The 18,917-nt window shown below is 35.1% G+C and overlaps 4 protein-coding genes across 4 annotated transcripts in view; 1 reads left to right on the top strand and 3 right to left on the bottom strand.

The window, feature by feature from the left end:
• Positions 1–366, bottom strand: part of LOC108571493 (omega-amidase NIT2) — a 2,831-nt gene extending 2,465 nt beyond the window's left edge. The window contains exons 1-2 of the mRNA XM_017933549.1: positions 267–366; positions 30–176 (exon numbers count right to left, since the gene is read on the bottom strand). Coding sequence (XP_017789038.1) covers positions 30–176; positions 267–366 — 247 coding nt within the window. The remainder of the gene's footprint in view (positions 1–29; positions 177–266) is intronic.
• Positions 367–489: 123 nt separating this feature from the next.
• LOC108571546 (G patch domain and KOW motifs-containing protein) lies at positions 490–2,516 on the bottom strand. The gene is made up of 5 exons (XM_017933613.1): positions 2,236–2,516; positions 1,769–2,132; positions 1,592–1,695; positions 1,194–1,501; positions 490–982 (listed from the first exon to the last, which is right to left on the bottom strand). The coding sequence occupies exons 1-5, from the start codon at positions 2,373–2,375 to the stop codon at positions 498–500; spliced, it is 1,401 nt and encodes a 466-aa protein (XP_017789102.1). The 5' UTR covers positions 2,376–2,516; the 3' UTR covers positions 490–497.
• A 4,430-nt stretch (positions 2,517–6,946) lies between these two features.
• Positions 6,947–8,428, top strand: LOC108571612. Its single transcript, XM_017933688.1, has one exon. It carries the CDS (start codon positions 6,947–6,949, stop codon positions 8,426–8,428), a length of 1,482 nt encoding a protein of 493 aa, XP_017789177.1.
• A 793-nt stretch (positions 8,429–9,221) lies between these two features.
• On the bottom strand, positions 9,222–17,628 carry LOC108571492 (major antigen-like). Its single transcript, XM_017933548.1, has 11 exons — positions 17,535–17,628; positions 13,433–13,659; positions 12,856–12,905; positions 12,043–12,147; positions 11,781–11,976; positions 10,646–10,983; positions 10,149–10,317; positions 9,993–10,067; positions 9,786–9,935; positions 9,403–9,567; positions 9,222–9,329 (listed from the first exon to the last, which is right to left on the bottom strand). Exons 1-11 carry the CDS (start codon positions 17,626–17,628, stop codon positions 9,222–9,224), a joined length of 1,677 nt encoding a protein of 558 aa, XP_017789037.1.
• Between the last annotated feature and the right edge of the window lie 1,289 nt (positions 17,629–18,917).

Here is an 18,917-nt window from a genome sequence, read left to right as displayed (position 1 = left end):
ATTAAAAAGAAATATAAAAAAAACATTACGTATTCCGTATGGTGAATTGAAGCATTCGGGAAGGGCGACAACGTCAGCGTTCTGCTTTTTCGCATTTGAAATGAACGAAACTGCTCGCTCTATATTTGTAACTTTAGCTTCGTTTACTTTGAGTTGCACTAATGCTAAACGTAATGCTGAAAATAACGTTTCAAAAATTAAATGTATCATATTATATATGTTTTATACTTTATCCATGACATTGCTTAAAAAGTAAGTGAACTCACTCGACATTGTTCTCACTATTACTTGCCAACCGATATTCAATACCATAATTTCTTTCGAGGTTATGTGCACTGCTTCACACAATTGCAAATATTTTTGCATTTCTAATTTTACAGTTAAGGATAAGGAAAACAATGCTTTTGTAAAAATACATTTTATTACAAAAATGTGTATAAACAAAATTGTACAGTTCGTCATGAAAATAAAATGACTGATTATGTTCCGGAAAAGTGTTACCGCCTGCTGGATGATCGGGATCTTGATCTCTTATGTTTCTTGTGTTTTCGCCTGTCCGTGTGATCTCTTGATTTCTTGTCCCTAGTTTTTTCTTTTTCCTTATTCTTTTTCTTATGCTTTTTACTCGACCTTTCTGGCGAATAAGCATGTTTCTTGTGTTTCTTCGATTTTTTAGACTTTTTCGATCTGCAAGATTCGCTGCTAGTAGAACTACTTCTTCCTCTTCTTTTTTTCTTCCCATTATCACTGTCACTATTGCTGTCAGAATCTGAGTGTCTCTTTCGACTTTTCGATTTCTTATCATCTTCTTTATCATGCTTGTTTTTATCATGTGAGACAATCTTCTCTTTCTTTTCTTCGATATTGCTTTTATCATCTTCAGAATTTTCAGAATGTTCAGAAGATGATTTTTTCTTCTTACTTTCCTTCTGCTTGAGCTCCTTGGATTCCTTGTCCTTGTATTCTTCATACTTTTTTGCATCTAAAATTAACCTCATAAAATACTAAAGGCTAAAACCTCTATATTTATCATAACTCTGATAAAAATTGGAGACCTTTAAAAAATAATGTGTAAAAAATACATACGTAAAAATACATAAGTTTTTGAATTTCTGATTCTGTATATATATACGTTCAAATTTATTATTCATTTTTAAAAGTCCCTTAATGAAAAACTAATTATTCATACTAACTTAGGACTTTTGAATTTTTTGAATATTCAGACTTAGTAACTGGTTGTATCATGAATTCATTTACAGATATTGCATTTCCTCCAAGAGCCAGTTTTATTATAAGTCTTCCTGCATCATCATCAAAACCCTCTATTTGACCATAACTATTGCTTTGTTTTCCGGCTATGATTTTTACAAACGTTCCCTTCTCAATTTTCAGTTCTTCTTCTTGTTTCTTTGAATCTGTATTTTGCTTTTGTAGTGTTACTTTGTCCGCTCCGAGACCCATGCCTTTTGGTCGTAATTCTGGCAGAACAGCTGAGACCATTCTGTGACAAATATTATACAAAATTATTTAATGCAAGAAAATATTCGTATTAAATATACAGCATCTATTTCATGTAAAATAAAACTCTTACTTTTCATTTTTACCAATCCCTTTCCCTGGTTGCCATCCCATCCCCCGTAACATTGCTACTCCAAAAGCATCAACAGGAATCTTTTCATAATCTTCTAACGTAGACTAAAGAAAAAGTAAAATAATATTTATTTACAACATGCAAATAATATAATACATCTGTATAATAACAATGTACCTGTTCTTTGCCTCTTAATGCTTGATCTTCAACTAAAGGTAAAGTCAGGTCCTTAGTTTCAGTTTCCTGTTTGTCTTTTGACTTAAGGTCTTCAATGATTTCGTTAGCTGCCTGTTCTTCCAAAGTCACAATTTTATTTTCAATATTCTCTACCGGTTCTAGTTTTATTTTCTGTGTTTCTGGTAATGAATTTCCATTAGACAATGTTGGCTTTTCTTCCTGATCATCGCTAGTTTCTTCTGTTTTTTCTTTATTTGTCTTAGATTCAAAGATATCAGCATCAATTTTGTTAACAATTCTATCATGCCAAGTCTTTGAACCAAGCAGTGGAATAACTAGAGGTTCATCTTTCTTTTCTTCCTCACTGAAATATAAAATCAGCGTTGAAAAAATGAAAAGGGTTGGCAAAGTTTGAGGTTAGGTTAAGGTTACGCATTCATAATAAAAACTATCTTTTTTTTACATACCCTATTACTTTAATTCCCTTCTCATCAAGACACTCGATATAGTCTACTTTCTTCTCTTCTTGTGGCACAGGATTTTTTAACACAGGTTTTTTAATAGACTTCGCGAAGCCGAAGGAAATCTTTTTTCCCTCCTCTGCCATTTTTTTATTATTGCGAGAGTGACTAACGGATTAGTATATGTAGAGTATAAATAGCAATTTGCTTAAACTATTTACATTAATTTAACACCATGTTTCATTAATGGACTTAATATAACTTACGAGTTAGTAAAACATTGTAACAGTAGCAGCTCAAACGTCTACGATAAAGCGACGTCACTAACCTATACGTATAGTAGCACGTACTATTTTCATTCGAATTGAAGGATCGATATTACGCGTTTACATGAAAAAAGAATAAGACGCGTATAGGTTAGGTTCTGTTATGGCGAATTTCCAATATATACGGTGTATATTCTAATTAATTTAAATATGTTTCGAATTAAAGGAAAATATTGTGCTTATAGGTGACTCTGAACAACTTTTTCCTTTACCAAAATGTTGTTTGAAGCTTCATTTTTGAATTATTAACGAAAACCACTGGCCAATCAGAGCGCGCGCGGAGAACAGAGATTCACCCGCATGAACGACGCATACGAGTGACTTCTCGGTTATCGATCGCTGTCAAAAAAATTTGACTTTGCACCGCTATTTTTATAAGACTTAGAGAAATGGGTTTTTCCCGTCATTCCGACATTTGTATAAATTTTTGAAAAAACTGCAAATAGTCGGAATCGTGAAGAAAACAGCGAAGGTCGTTTTTAACGCGTACGCATTTGTTCGATCGCGCGCGGGTGAGCCTCTGTTCTTCGTCTCTGAGCGCGAGCTTTGCGCGCGCTCTGATTGGCCAATGTTTTTCGTTAATAATTCAAAAATGAAGCTTTAAACAACATTTTGGTAAAGGAAAAAGTTGTTCAGAATCACCCCAACAACCCCCCATTTCCGGGTGTTCGAGGAGTTACGGGACACCCTGTATAATTTATTTTTGAATCAAATGCTGATTTAATTATATCAAATACATTGCAATGTTTAATTCAATTTTGATAACCGTGATATATAATTTTTTAATTTTATATTAAAGTTCATCACATAATGTCATTTTATAATGTGTTTGACAGATTTTTATTTCTTAGCAATCTTTGCACGATCTTTTACTACACGCGTTAGAATTTACCCTAGTTTATGCACCGCAGCGCATGACAGCGCTATTATGTATTATGCTGTTTACAATTTATTCAGAACCATTCTATTTTCAGCCTGCACTCTCTATTCCGCTTTTTTTGTACGCTGCAAATTAATGCATAGAGATGCAGAGTGAAAACGATTGCTCATCCAAGGTGATTGCGTACACTGTTCCTTTCATAAAGGTGGTGAACCCTAAATGAAATTATAGGTATCAGTAGTTATAACTAAAATTAACTTGATCAAATTAATTTTCTTACACAAAGTAAACTTTTTTCGATATTAATAAAGCTATGTATTTATATTTTATTACATCTACCCAATTCCTGTATCAATGTCCCTTTTAATACATATTATACCTTAACATGGATATTAATATTAATATAATTCTTAGATAAAAAAGAATAAAAGTGATAATGCTTGGTGACTCTAGTGTAGGAATAAATAATAAATAATAAATTTGAATTAATTCATTATCATAATCCTTAATTTCTTAATTATTTTATACAAGTATATTTGAAGAAGTTGAATATACCATTTTTATGACATTTCTTAGAAATCCCAGAACTCTGAGAACTGTGTTTTTTCTCCATCAACGATCAGGCGTGGCAATGCATTTCTGTACCGGTACCGATAAACTTCGTTAAACGATTTCTCTCGATCCTGTTGGCGCTGTAAGCGCAGAGGAAGGCATTTACCTATCTTTCGGTACAAGAATTACAGTTAAAAACGGCGACCAATTGAGAGCGGCAGTTGAGCCCGCGAGCAGAGAGGGGTGAGCGTGTTTTAGCGGCGACAACAGCACACGGTATGCAGATACGAAGCTGGAGTAAACCGGGAAGCCGTAGTTTGCGGACCGTAGTAATCGTGGTAACTCCGGGCAGTCAACGACATTCGGAAGCCGGCCACGCTCTGGAATCCAGGTAAATCTTTCCCTTCAGTTTTAACTTTTGATTTTATTTTTTTTTTTACAGACTTCCGTACAGTTATGAATTTTAGTATACAATGTTAAGAAATTGATCGTACTATGTCACCGATGAATTACTTTTTCGATAAATTTTATTCACCTTTTTAAAATAAAATAAAGAAAATTTTACATTTTAATATAAAACTGTAAACAATTGTATTTTTTCGTCAAGTTTGAATTAATGTATTATTGATAATGTAAATTTTATTTTATTCTACACAAAGTAAAATTTATTGGTTTATGCTATTTAACACGTTCATTGTATATTCTGAAATTCGTCGCGATGTATATTCGAAGATTTAATTTAAAGATGCTGAGTCTTTTAACTGTATATACATGTATAACACAGTATACCGTAATGGTTGTTTTTATGTGAGGAAATGATAAATAATACAATTTTCAAGATCTAGCAATTAAATCATTATTTAATATATCATGAAAGAATAAGATTCAAATCTAATAATAATTGATAATACTTACATATAATGTAATTCTATAACAACAGCTAATAATAATAATTAGAATAACATTATTTTATAACCGTCCTAGAATGATTACAATTTATACTTCAACATATCCCACTGCAATATTTCATAACACCCATTCTTTAATTTCGATAACTTCGTCAAATGAAATTGTTAATGAACATTATTCTTAATTTATCACCAAAACTGATTAAATCAATTCAATTTTTATACTTAAAATACTCTTTCGAAATATCAAATTCATCTTATTCATCCCAATGAAAAAAACATAACCTCTAATATACACCATACATTAATCGCCCAAACACACGTATTCCCTTATCCAACCAACAAATCATCAAAGTTCCAACATTCTCGTCCCACTTCAAACTCTTTCTTCTCGTTCATTCATCGTCCAGTTTTTTGCGTCGAAATTCCACCGCGAGACACTAGTAATTAGGAGAGACCCGAAACGTGAAGGTTAACTGTAAAACAGCAAGCATAACTGTGCGGAGCCGATGTTATAACGGAGGAGAGATCTTCCTGTTGAAGATTTGTTCCGCTATGCTGAGACGTCCAAACCTTTTCGCTTCCTTGTCGCGCGTTTTCTTTATCGCCTGGTATACACAATGTAAGCATGCGCGCGGGAGCCGGACAAAAACCAGTTGTGCCTCGTATGTAACGTTCCGTTCGACACGGTCCACGGATTCGTAAGTCGATTTTGCGCGATTAATACGGGAAGATAAGCCGATTTCACGGTGGGCTTATCGCCCGACGAAAGAGTCCGGTTTCACGGTGATCGAAGGGTGAGTTTTCATGTTCATCGTTCCAGTGATTTATTTTTGCCAGTGGCTTTTAATTTGGGAACGACGGTGATGTGAAATTAGCATTTTCCGTATTGGTATTTCAATATTAGTATTTTTTAGTATTTTAACTCCTTAACCTTCACATTTTTCTCAACTTAATGTGCCAAATAAAATCAACTTTTTTCAAATTAATTCCTAGGCGTATAAAAATAAGTTTCCCTTTATTATTTATAATAGTGTAACTTACTTTTTTGCCATAATAGAAAGAATAATGAAATATTAGTTGTTACGTGCGAGACACGGGCATAAGTGTCAAGGGGTTAATTAAAGTTTTTAGTAATTTTCAATATTATGCTGTTTTCATATTTCGGTACTCATATATTTTTTAAATACTGGTCTTTTCAAAAAACCTTTTTACGTCGTAATCCTATTTTCTATTTTTCCATTTTCGTACTTTGTTGAGCAGAAAGAGTAACAAAGTAAACGAACTAACATAACCTATAATAAAACAACGTGAAATTAAATAAAGGTGTAAAAAAAATGAGAACATTTTCTAACAATTTAATCCAACAATAAAAGTATTATACTTATTCAAACAATAATAGAAAATTTTTGACAATGTCTATTGTCATCGAATACATATTTCGCAAGCGGAATCATTCGCCATATTAGTGCATTGAACTCAGCGCGTGCGCGCGCATCGACGATTCAGATTCTGGTTCGATTTGGCGGGAGGATGTTATGGTAAATGTAGTCGAGTGAACAATCAAGCGACCGGATCTATGTGTTGCCCGGAACTCGGCGCATAATGCCGCGGAAACGGCTGGGAAATTATATTTGTTATGGGGAATCGGCGGCGCGGCCGAGGACACGATTTCATCTGATCGCGCGTATCCTACCGGACGGAACGGTCATTAAATGTCTGCCGCCGGTTTGGTGAAAGCTCTAACTCTGACATTCACGGTTAATTTATGCGAATCATCATAGCTACGCATTATTATCGTTCCTTTTTTCTTGTTCAGGCAGATTGAATTAGCTTTGTGAACATATACTTGCTATATTTAGAAGTTTATGTTTCACAACACTTTTTTAAGATTTTACAGATTTAAATAGTCATTTTTTTCCCTTGAACTTAGTATCTTTTCGAAAGTTTAATGCATTAGGTTAGGTCAGGTTAGGTTAAGTTATGTTAGGGTATGTTTACTTTCTTTTTTTTTGTACCTATCTTACTTTTTTCATTCCAGATAACCAAAGATGCGGCTGCTTCTGCTTAAAATATCCCGCATACTCCTCCTCCTGCCAGAAATCAGCGCAGCTGGAGTAGGCAAAGCCTGGCAGGTTCTCCCATATGCCACCGATTACTGGAATCATCCATCATGGCCGCGTCTCGACTCTTCCGCTTTCGAAGTTCGTAGTGTAAGCGGTGTAGGCCATCTAACCCCCCTCGAAACTACTCAAAGAAACCTAAACCTTAACCAACCACAGCCTGTTGAACCAAACGCTGTTCCCTCGACTAAACACTTTGCATTCAGCCAAAAATTCGAACCCATTTACGCAAATTCCTTCTACGACCATGATGAGAACCACGACGAGACAAATGAAGCAGAAGTCGGGGACAAAATATTCAGAACAGGTCTCATGATGACAATTCTCAAACCAGAATACAACAAAGGCTCCATCAATGAAGAAATCGCAGACGAAGAGAAAGAAGGTATGTCAAGGATTCGTCGTGACACAGAAAATGAGACAAAACTGGAACAAATAGCCACTGCAAAAAATGTCAGAGAAGTACGTTTAAATTCTCCAGAGACTTGGTCCACTCAACCACTGTCCATAGAATATCCTCATAGGAGTGGTTTAGATCAGATGATCCAACAAACAGTGGAGGATGAAGATCTACCAAATGCAAGAAGTTATCAAGCTCCAAGAGCAGGTTTTGTAACAAGTCACCACAGAAGAAGTTATGAACATAGAGAAGCTAGAGACATGCCAGTGACTAGAGGCTATGATGAATATGACTTTCCATGGTACAGAAACGCTATAAGGGACAGAGACTATGATCCTGTCGCCTACCGTCGCGGATTCAGTTACTATTATCCTGACAGATACAGAATGGAAAGAGACTACTATATGCGTGTACCCAATGATTATTCTTATTATTATGACAGATTTAGGGATGAGGATTTGGATCTTTATGGTAGAAGCAGAGCTACACCTAAGAGTAAGAGAATTATATATTATGCTACACTACCAGAAGTAGTTAGAAAGCCTGTGGACTTGAGGAATTATCCTAGATCCTATGATGGGACTAGATCACCTGTTTCTAGGGATGGAACTTTTAAACGTATACCAGGGAATGTTGATCCTAGCAGATACAGGTATAGACACTTGTATGATGGTTATGATTCTTACTCTAAGAGGTCCAGTTTTTCGGATAGACCTTATCCATACCCTGAAGATGAGAGTAGACGTAAGGTAACACTGGACAGTCTCAGGAATAATGATCATTTTGATCAGAACAATGACAGGAAACTGGCTAATCAGATTTCTGTGAGGAATCAGGGAAATCTACCATGGCCAGTGCAGATTGGAACAGAAGTGAGTGTGAAAGATGATGAAAAGATCCCTGGGAGAAAAATCTTTGGAGAGAATAATGGCTATGAGAGATTTCAGAGTGCTCAGCTTCAGAAAGCACCAGATGCTACTGGTTCCAGTGAACTGCAGAGCGATAATTGAATAATGAATGGATTTCCAAATTTTTCTTTAGAATTGGTTATGGATTTTGAAGAAGAGTTTTGACTACTGTTTGCTTTGATATAACATGGTCTTTTTTTGCTGAATTTGTTTGGAAAATATTTGGATTTATTTCATTACTTCTGTACACCGATGGTGACTATTGTTGAACATGAATGATATTAAATTTGGAAAGATGTTTTTACTTAATGGTTCTAAGTTATGAATGTTTTTTCAAGCACTATTGCAATGGAATGTATTGTGATCTATGTTACTATTCCTACTTATTTATCTGTATTTATGAAATCACCAATTGTGGTGGTTACTTTAGTACTTACTGCTATAATAGTATTTTTAATACAGAACTCTTTCAAAGAAACTTTTGTATTAGTTTCCTGTTGCTAGACATAAATTTGAAACCTAACCTATTAACTGAGGGAGACAATTAACTTGTCATTTGAAATATTTAAAATGTAATAATTTATTAATTAATAATCAATAAAATAACTGGTTAAAATTTTTCTTTTCCAATTTCTGATTGAGAAATGAGGTCAGTTAACACGTTATGTTCAATTATGATCTACAGTAGAGAACCAAAGAAAGTATCACGAGGGTTGGTGACGGTTTTCGTTCACTTTTATACTACTTCGATATACACTGAACTTTTAGAAAAGGAGAATTGTATTTATTTCTAAATTATACCGAAAACAATATTGTATTGTACATTTTGTTTATTAATATACAGTGAAAAGATTTTGAAAAGAATTTATGGGTCCCTTCTTTATTGAATCCTCCATTATATTTTCACTTTTTTCATTGTCTTTTTCAGTAAAAACATCGATAGATTTTCAGAAAAGTAACTTGTTGCAATTATGCGATTTAATTCCACTAACCAAGGATTAGTCTACAAAATTTGGTCAGATTAGGTTATGTTAGGTTGATAAAATAACAGATTAATCGTTAGTAAAAAAAATTACAGAATTTGAAGCTTTTCCATTGATAAAGCCGGTCAATTCATCTGGCGTCATATTTAAAATATTACATGCAGTTTCATGAGCCTCCTTTTCACTTGCATCACTTTCATATGAACTTCTTGGCGTTTTGTGGTTTCTATGATGTTCATAGAGCTTCTTTAAGAATTCCTGATTTAACAAAACATTTCTAGTGATTAAAATAATTTTAGTGTTTATCTTTTAAATAACATTTGTAATATTCTAAATGTTTTATAACCTACAAAATTTATATTTAAAATTATACGAAATTTTTTAAATTTAATTCTGCATAATTCTGGTTCAACTATTTGATTTATCAATTATATCGTAGGTATTTTTAATTTCAATTTTATATCATTGTTTTGTACCTTGATGGCTTTTGAGTATTCGTTGTTCTGATTTTTAGTGAACGCCATTTTGGTGTTCATGGACTTAATAGTTTCCTCATATTTAGACCTGATAGTTTCAACTTCATATTGTACAGTTTCCTCACATTTTTTATCACACTTTGTTTCCATCTAACGATAACAGATGAAATAAATTTTTAACATATTTTCTTAAATATATAGTCTTACTTTTTGGGTTATGTTTGTCTTTGATTTTTCATTATCAGTTAGTAATTTATCCTTTTCAAAGTTCAAAACCGAGATCTGTTAAAAACGATTCATCAATAATAGAAAATACTCAAAAAATACATGTTACACTTTTTAATTTTCACTCAAAATACACACTTTTCCTTTCAATTGTGAATTGCTATTTCTAACAGCGCTAATTTGATTTTCTAAACCGGTCAACCTGGACATCAGCTGTGTCTTTTCTTTATTTAGGTCTGCCAGTTGACTCTTGTAACTGTTTAGTAAAAATCCCTTGTTCGCATTTGCTGATTCCGAACGCACCAATCTAAATTATTAATTCTTTATTAATGAAATAATACAAGAAGTGTGACGCAGTTAAAACAAACTACAATTTTTATTTCATCGAAGACAAAATAAACGATAAAAGAAAACTGAAAATCGTACAAAAATTCATTCTCCAAAAATGGAGATTTTTCAGGAAAAAAATTTCTCCAAAAATCGAAAAATCGATTCTTTGTTTTTTTTTTTTTTTTGTAGTTTCAAAATAAAGTACAGCTGCCCTAAATTTCCTTATAGGATCTATACACTAATGGCAGAATTTTTACACCGTGACATTCTCATTTTCAACGAAATGAAAATTTTGTTTCTAATACTTGTTTCTAAGTTGAGCAATCGTCGCAGAATCTTCCTCAACTTTTTTCTTCAAGCTCGTCAATTCCCTGTTCTTGTGCATATCTCGAAAATGAGCTGTATGTCGTTCTTTCCCCACAGTGTGCTGCAACCAGTCTCGCGTATCCTCCATCTTTTTCCTCAGCGAAAGATTCTCGGCGATCAGATTGTTCAAATTCGTCTCTGTGACCTCCATTTCTTGCTTCAGCTGGCCGAAGCATTTGCTGATCGATTCGTACTCCTCTGATTTATTTTTCACCGTTTTCCGCGCCGCCGCCAATTCTCGTTTCAATTTCGTCGATTTCGCCACTGCCATCCGCAGCTGACATAAGTGAAACGCGTGAAACGTACGCTATTACTTTTGCCATTTCGATAAAAGAATTCCTATTGATTCTACGGTGTTTTTTTTCTCGTTTATTTATTATATATAAATTCTTCTGTATTTTCATTTGATATATGTACGATATTTTTCTCTGTTGAAAACTGAAGAGAAATTTTGGATAATTGTAATGTAAGATTGAATTGGGAATAATGGAAATGTAACGGGCATATAATGGAAATACTATGGCATATAGCACTTTTCCTGGTTCTGGGGCAAAATTATCATTCTCACTTCGAGTGTCAAGGGCCAAACTAAATGAATTTTGGCATGTCTACGTACGAATATAATATGTATACTCTGTCCAATTTAAGAATAACCTCGCTTCGCTGGGACGTGCCTAAGGCAGGGCTAGAACATAACCAGAGTGTAGAAAATAATAAAGCGAAACACGATAGTTATTAATACCTAAAGGGTTGAATTTAATTTAAAAGTTCGCGGTGACGGATTGCGGGCAAAATTAAAAGAAGTCACGGGCAATATTCTGCCCGCGGGGCGGATTGAGGGCAGTCGCGGGCAGTATCCTGCCCACAGGGCCACCAGTTGCCCACGCATGTTACAAAGTATGCTGTGGAAACTGGAAAAAATACAATTTTGTATCTTGTGCTTTTTAAGCATTAGAATGTGTTGAAATTTGGAATAAATAATTTTCCAGGGAAATTCTGACATTTCAAGAGTACTTTAAATGACTTCCGTTGAAATTTTGTTGGACAATCTGTAATTCGTTTTACTGTTCATACTTTTGTATGCAATTTAGTCGAAATCCTTTCGTGGCATTTTAATCTTCTGCGATATTTTATTTGATAACAAATGTTCCCTCTTCGATCCAACGATCTGGGGCCAAAATTTTCCAAAACAGATGTACAAATTCGTACAATTTTTTCTTGTAACACCTCGTTTTCTTCACGAGCTTCGGTTTTTGCATTTTCCAGGTATCTAAAGTAGATGTAATATGTATTTTAAATTGGAGAACAATTGTCCAAGACAATTGTGTAATATTACCTTTTATATTTTTCTTTTACGTTTAATTTTGCTGTTATAGCTTCTTCAAGCTCCTGTCTGGTTTGAGCAAGTTTCGCTTCGAGATTTGATATCATCGTTTCGTATCTAATCGAACGATAACTATTAAAATTAAAATATTAGATTTGTATCGAAAATTTTAAAGTTCCAAAATTTGGAAATTTCGTAGTTTTGGATTTTCAAAAATTTAGAGTGCCAAAGTTGGAAAATTGTGGAGTTCTAGATTTTCACAATTCTAAATTTCCAGAGTCCCAGAATTCTACAATTTCAAAATTTTAAACTCCGAGAGTTCCACAGTTTCGAACATCTTAAGTTCTAATCTTCCAGAGCTCCAAAGTTCTCCGATACAAAGATTTTATCCTTAAAAATCTTCCGCCATTTTCCAACCCCAAAACAAATATTCCAATTTCCAAAATAACATCGTAAAATTTGTCTTCATTTCGTGAATAATTTCCATCAGCAGAACGTCATCCTCGTTATTTTTCGAAAAATTCAATTTCAAAAGAAAGAACCCCAAAACGGTCGATACGTAGCGGGAGACGCGTTACGATTACGGGTGTGTCGGAATTTTATCGGATAGTTTTATAAATTCCATTTTATCATTGAAAGCTTTTCTCCGTCGAGAGCTCGCGATATTTCATTTATCCACGGGGGGCTACATTAATTTTCGCATATTTTCGCACCATCGAATTTTCCACGCGAATTTCTTTCGGTTGGTGAAACAAATCGTCGGACTTTTTCGATTAAAAACGGCCACACGTATCTATTATACACGTGTTCGCTTCGTAAACTCACTCGATCTCCTTCCTCGACGTTATTTCACCCTTTGTCCGTTGCTCGCTGCGCTGATTCCATTCCACGTAGATTTTCGTTTCAAGAGAACGGAAAAGTAGAATTTACATTATAATCATATCGTATTGTTTCGTCGAAAAATTGTCATTTTCTTTTTTTAAGGAAAATTTTAAGCGTAGTATAATTATACAATAATATATTTAATGAAGTTATATATAGTAGGGGTGAATTATTCTTCGAGAAAGATTATTTCATTCTATTTTGTTTTTGTAAGCCTAAAATAACGATATTAATTGACATTTGAAGTAATGAAATGAAATTTAAATAGTACAGTGTAACAGATTTTCGAATGTTGTGAGAAAAAATTGTAAACCATCCTAAGAACAGGTTAGGTAGCTTGCATCTGGATAGACAGTTGAAAGGCTTGAAAAAGTAATAAATGTAAAAAATCAAATTATAAATTTTAACGCTAAAATTCTTGAAATTCAACAACACATGAATGGAAAGTTTTGACGAATCGGTGAAATTTTCGTTCGAGAATTTTGCAATATTGTAATACACATACATACTCTTTGCATACCTCGGCCTCTCTGTTGAGAGCTTCCTCGATCAGCCACTGAGGGGCAGGATCGTTGTTCGTACACCAAAATGCGGATGATTTTTTATCTTCCAATTGAATACACGACGAAGTGAAACGATTCACGTCAGTTGCTATCCCCTTATCTTGGAGATTTTTCTCATTTAACTGAATCGCTTGCAGAGATGTTTGGGTACAAATTGTCTTTGCTTGAATATCTATCTTTTTATCTGAATAATGATTTTTATTGGGTGTATTAATGGTTACCATTTTAAGATAATAATAATAATTACAGTGATACATTAATTTTACGTGAAAGTTAAAGGTGTAGAAAAATTAGTATGATAATTATATAGTAAATTAAATGAATTTTTTAAAGCTAATTTTCAGTTATATTTGATAGTTTTCATAGTGTTATCAGAGGAGCATTTCGCGTGAAAGTGATCCGTACGCTGCTTCCCCCTGGTGTAGCTTTCTGTTAGTGTTTCAAGTACCTGTTTTCTGTATCGGTAAAGTAGCGCGAAACAAAAAAAAAAGATTGTAATCATACAAAAATTGTAAATATTCTAAGGAAATACAATGCAGTATCTACACTGAAATTAAAAACATTATGTATGACAGAATATTAATAAAAAATATGTGATATGAGAAATATAAATATTAAAAATGTAAATAATGTTTATTTTTTTAATATAAGCAGTAACTAGAACATTACGCATTGTAGTACTAAAATTTTGAACTCTATAGTTTAAGAATTCCAAAATTCTAAAATTTTAGAGTTCTAGTAAAGTGTCAAAGATTATGGTTAATACTTTCGAACTTCAGAACATTAGAATTCCATACAAAGGTTAGGTTAGGTACTATAGAACATACTATACTATAGAACAAAAAAAAAGTAAATTTATTACTTCGCATTTCTCAGATACCTTTATCATTATACAGATTATCATAAACATTCTAAAAACTATAACTTCAAATTTTCACAAGTATCCGAAGATGCTCCAGTTTAACGAGTTTATCTCGTTTACATTCACCAAGCAAAGCTTCCACTCCCTCAACCTGATGGAAGTATGTAATTGAAAATTAGAATCGAAGCGTGTCCGTGAAGGAGAGGAGCTTACGAGCTAGAACAATCTCTCAGGCAGAATTACTTAAACAAAGGCCCTTCCTGCGGAGATTACTGTTATTGAAGACGACTCGCCGTTTTCCGATCGAAGCAGGAAACCTAACCTCGAATCGACAATGTTTAAGGGTATGTAACGGGTATGGCAATGCAATGTGACGATTTTAAAAAAGCTATCGTGGTATACTCGACAATTTTATTCAAAAAAATTGTTATAAATATAACGCAATTTAATAATTATTCAATTATTTTTTTAAAATAACCGATAATTATGTCAACATACCATTTTTATATCTCATAAAAACTCTTTTAAAATCATCACATTCTATTGCCCGCGCCTACATGTATAGAATAGCTCCGCACGTATCGCCGCAGCAAAATTTTCTATGAAAAGACTGGCTTTCGAACGGATAATCCACTCACGACCGGACACGACTATCAACGAAACAAAACGAACATCCTTTCGCCAATCTGCAGGACGTATTATCGGATATTATCGGGCCATATGGAATTTGGGCCCGAAAAATAGTCCCGTGCAGGAAATTGCTAACGACTTAAACGTTGGGGCGGTACGTGAGTCCCATGGGCCCAGTTATGATGGATGGACCTTGGCTACACTGTAATTTCAACGCGTTATATGTGCACCCTAACGCGTACTTCTGCTATGATCCGCCATATGTCCTCGACTGTCCTGCTCTGTATTCTCTCATAAGCATCGACGAATTTTTACCATTGGTCGACGTAAGCGCCTCTGACGAAATTCACGCAATTTAGTCGACGATCGCTGATCTTCACTTCGATTATGTAGTTCGATCTGTATCGTCTAGGTGGTGTTCGAACTATTGTGATTTTTATTTTAAGAGGAATATCGAAGTATACTTGGAATTAAGCAGTAGGAATAGTTTTCAGTTGTTGGTGAAAATTCAGTGTACATTCGTTGTTACATTCTTATGTCATGTTTTCATGTTGCAATCGAAGTTTCACATGGAGGATTTTTCTACAAAGTGGTTACACGTGATGTCTATTACTTGAAAGATTAACTATCGTTAATTATAATATTGGTAAAAATAAACGTCGGAAGAGATAGGAAGGTTAAAATTGATCTAACCTCGTTGCATAACCTCACAATCACTATCTTGTAAACTGAATGGAAAACCTATAAATTAAACCTCGATTCGAAATCTGCGAATTTGTTTCAAAATTATTTGTACACTCCGCCCTACATTCACATTTATGTTTTCTCATTTCAACCTAACCTACATTTTTCTACCTTCTCCGTTTCTTGCGTAAAAATAGTAACGGGTAAAAATTACGAAAACAAAAATATCGCTTGTAAGTTGTCGGATAGTACAATAAAATGTAACGGCTTGGAAAAATTGTAACGATGCTGTTCAATAAGCTAGTATTAATTAGACGAAACGGCTTACACGCGTAACGCGGGTCGGCGGCGGCAACTAATGAAATTTGTTTGTCAATTAAATGGCGATGCCGGTGAATTTTCCCTATACTTTGCCCCGGTTGGTACACTAATTAATTTCCACGCTTGACTTCACTTTATTTACGCGCGACAGGCCTCAAAATTGCAGCCACGGCCGGCTGGTATATTCACGCGGGAGGAGAGCAAGGTAGGAGTGCGCAGACCGCAGCGTGAAGCAAAAATAGCTCAGCCGCGAATTGGGACCGGGGCGCGCGCGTTTCGCTGACCAAAACACCGCGCGCGCCCGTACACACACTGTAAATTGATCCCAGACTGAATTGATAGCTGGGTATATTCGCGGGGCTTTCTTTATTTGAAAACGAGAGAAACGAACGCGGCCGAGAGGGGAAAAAAATACCTTCTGTTGTGTTGCCGATCTCCTGGTTTACGCTGCTCCGCGCTGTTTCCACGTTCCCATGAATATGCATGTAAGGTTAACTCGTTATTTTTACCCGTTTTTAGATAGATGGTTGCAGTATACAACTATGATCGATCGTTTAATTGCTTCGATAGCGTGACACGTAGGCACTTTCGGAAGCTGTGCAGTGTATATTTGATACCGGCTGATTAAAAAAAAAAAAAAATTGTGATTGAGGTTAAAATTAAAGTGCTCTAATATTAGGGTTACAGTTTGAATTGTGAATGTAAACGCGGTGACAGTGATAGAGGATTTATTTTTTTTCTTCTTTTATTTTGAAGAGGTTAGGTTATGTTACTTTCGAATTTCTAATTGTAAAATTGTTCATAAAATCGTTCGATGTATTTGCTCCAGTTGGAGGTAGAAATATTCACTAAACTGTGACTTTTTTATATATATTCTTTCAAAATTTATCATCCAAAAATTCACGACAGATTAATTTTCCATTTTTTACAGTTATCGTAACAATTTTCACAAGGAATTTATGGGTCACGCTGTATATATCTATTAAATCACGAACAATACCTACAAAATATTTCCAAACATCAGAAAAATCTAATCATACTGAAAATACATACCATCTATTTTGTAACGCTCGATAGACTTTCAATCTTGACCAATCAGAACACCGAGAACAAAGCACATATTTTCCGGTATCTTCGTAGAACGATTTCGCTACGAAATCACATTTCGATACGGTGCAGATGTAGGACCCCCCACCCACCGCTCTAGAACCATGAAATTATTGTAGATAATATGTGGATAGTTAGTCCACGATTAGTCTGTCCAACGGATTATATTCCTCCCCTTTTCATTCCCGTGGTGCCCCGGGGGCAGCAACGCCGTGATAAATGACCGAATCCCTTTAGTGTTTTTTAGCCGCGGACCGCTTAGCTGATTCGTTCTCCCTCCCCTCTGTCCGCCGTCGCCCGTGCCCACGAGCCGTCCGCCTTCCCTTTAACCCCACCCCGCCGCCGGTGTCCCGGAACCTGCGCCGCGCCGGCTGGACGAAGGTCGCCGCTACAATTTCGCCGTAAATCACAGCAAATCGTTGACGTAAACGGCACGGGTAATTAGATACACTAACCTGCGATAAGGCGCGTTTCTTGCGTGTCAGCAAGCGACGTCTCTCGACCCAATAGGTTTCTCTTGATCGTCTGCAACGGTAACAACGTGGTCATATTTATTTTGAGGTTAGAATTAATTGGTATCTTTGAAATGTTCAAATGGGAATATTATTAGAGTGATTAGAAAAATTCTTTTTGTTAGATTTAAATATAACGAATTTTCTATTGCTCAAATATAGTTTAATTTGATTGTAAAATGTTTTTATCGAGCTACTGTTGTAATATGATGTGTTTTTCGTTGTATAATACGTGTTAAAAAGAACACGTGAACGTTTAGTTTCGTCTTGATAGGCTATTTAGATAATTACACACCCAATATATATTACCTATCGGAAATCTGATCGTAGAATTACTCACTATTACATAAAACCAACCACATACATACTACTTACAATTCACTTTCCCTGACACACGATGCATCCACCGTCCTATCTCCACAATTTCATCGAACGTGTCTTATCACGTTTCCCGCCGAATCTGTCATGCACGGACTCACCGTATTTCGCTTGAAAATTACACTTTAGAAAAAATGCTACAACTGAAAAAATACTGAATATTTTCGTATGAAATTCTAACGTAGCTATGGTTACGTGAAATATTAATATTTTCTTTTTCAATATTGTTATTGATAACGTTTATTGTAATTTAGTTAAAACAGTTGTATAATTAGTTTTACTAACCAATTGTAATAGAAGTTATCTAATAGAAGTTATACAAAAGGACAATGTGTTACCCACTGTCTCATTTACCACAAATTTCCAAAGTGACTCGCAACTTTACACCGTTATTTTACTCACAAACTTACTACCTAAGCCCATCAAAATTAAAAAATAGTCCATAAAGTATCATCAAGCTCACTCCCCTAACCTTCTCATCGTAACATCGTTAATCCATCGAGCGTCCACCCTAAGAAAGCATCGAAACAAGGCTCCAGATACACTCTTAACAGGCAAGTATGAGGGTTTTTGACGTGGATCGCGACGCCACGGCTAATTTCGAGGTTAGCCGTTGTTTATTGTCGAATCCTTTTAGCCGAGGGTGGAATGGAGCGTGCGTCGCCCGTAAGAAGTTCGAACGGAAAAGGAGTCGGAAAAAAAGGGGACGGAAAGATCTCGTCATTAACGCGACCGAGCCCCTAACGATGCGTCTCGTATTTAGTCCGGTAGAGATCGTTAGCGGTTTAATGCCACGCTAACTCCCTCTGGAATCGATGGTACGAGGTACGATACCGGTACACGACTTGGCGCTCTCGTCTGTTAAAGCCCTTCCCCCGCCAATATTCATATTTTCATTTGGTGTCATTAACGTGTTATGCGACGGCTGAATTTTTCGTGCAGACATAA

The sequence above is a fragment of the Habropoda laboriosa genome, unplaced genomic scaffold, assembly GCF_001263275.1.
Source record: "Habropoda laboriosa isolate 0110345459 unplaced genomic scaffold, ASM126327v1 scaffold40, whole genome shotgun sequence".
Taxonomy (NCBI): domain Eukaryota; kingdom Metazoa; phylum Arthropoda; class Insecta; order Hymenoptera; family Apidae; genus Habropoda; species Habropoda laboriosa.
Note: the sequence above shows the minus strand (reverse complement) of the source record. Positions and strands in the feature narration are given on the sequence as shown.

Excerpts from the sequence above, each read along its gene's own strand:
- LOC108571492 (XM_017933548.1), bottom strand. The coding sequence starts at position 17,628 with ATGACCACGTTGTTACCGTTGCAGACGATCAAGAGAAACCTATTGGGT. Across the intron at positions 13,660-17,534 it reads AGAAACGCGCCTTATCGCAG|ATAAAAAGATAGATATTCAA; the intron begins GTTAGTGTATCT and ends ATCATTATTCAG. Across the intron at positions 10,984-11,780 it reads CGACTAAATTGCATACAAAA|CTGCGGATGGCAGTGGCGAA; the intron begins GTATGAACAGTA and ends CACTTATGTCAG.
- LOC108571612 (XM_017933688.1), top strand. The coding sequence starts at position 6,947 with ATGCGGCTGCTTCTGCTTAAAATATCCCGCATACTCCTCCTCCTGCCA.
- LOC108571546 (XM_017933613.1), bottom strand. The coding sequence starts at position 2,375 with ATGGCAGAGGAGGGAAAAAAGATTTCCTTCGGCTTCGCGAAGTCTATT. Across the intron at positions 2,133-2,235 it reads AAGGGAATTAAAGTAATAGG|TGAGGAAGAAAAGAAAGATG; the intron begins GTATGTAAAAAA and ends TTTATATTTCAG. Across the intron at positions 983-1,193 it reads AAAAAATTCAAAAGTCCTAA|ATGCAAAAAAGTATGAAGAA; the intron begins GTTAGTATGAAT and ends GGTTAATTTTAG.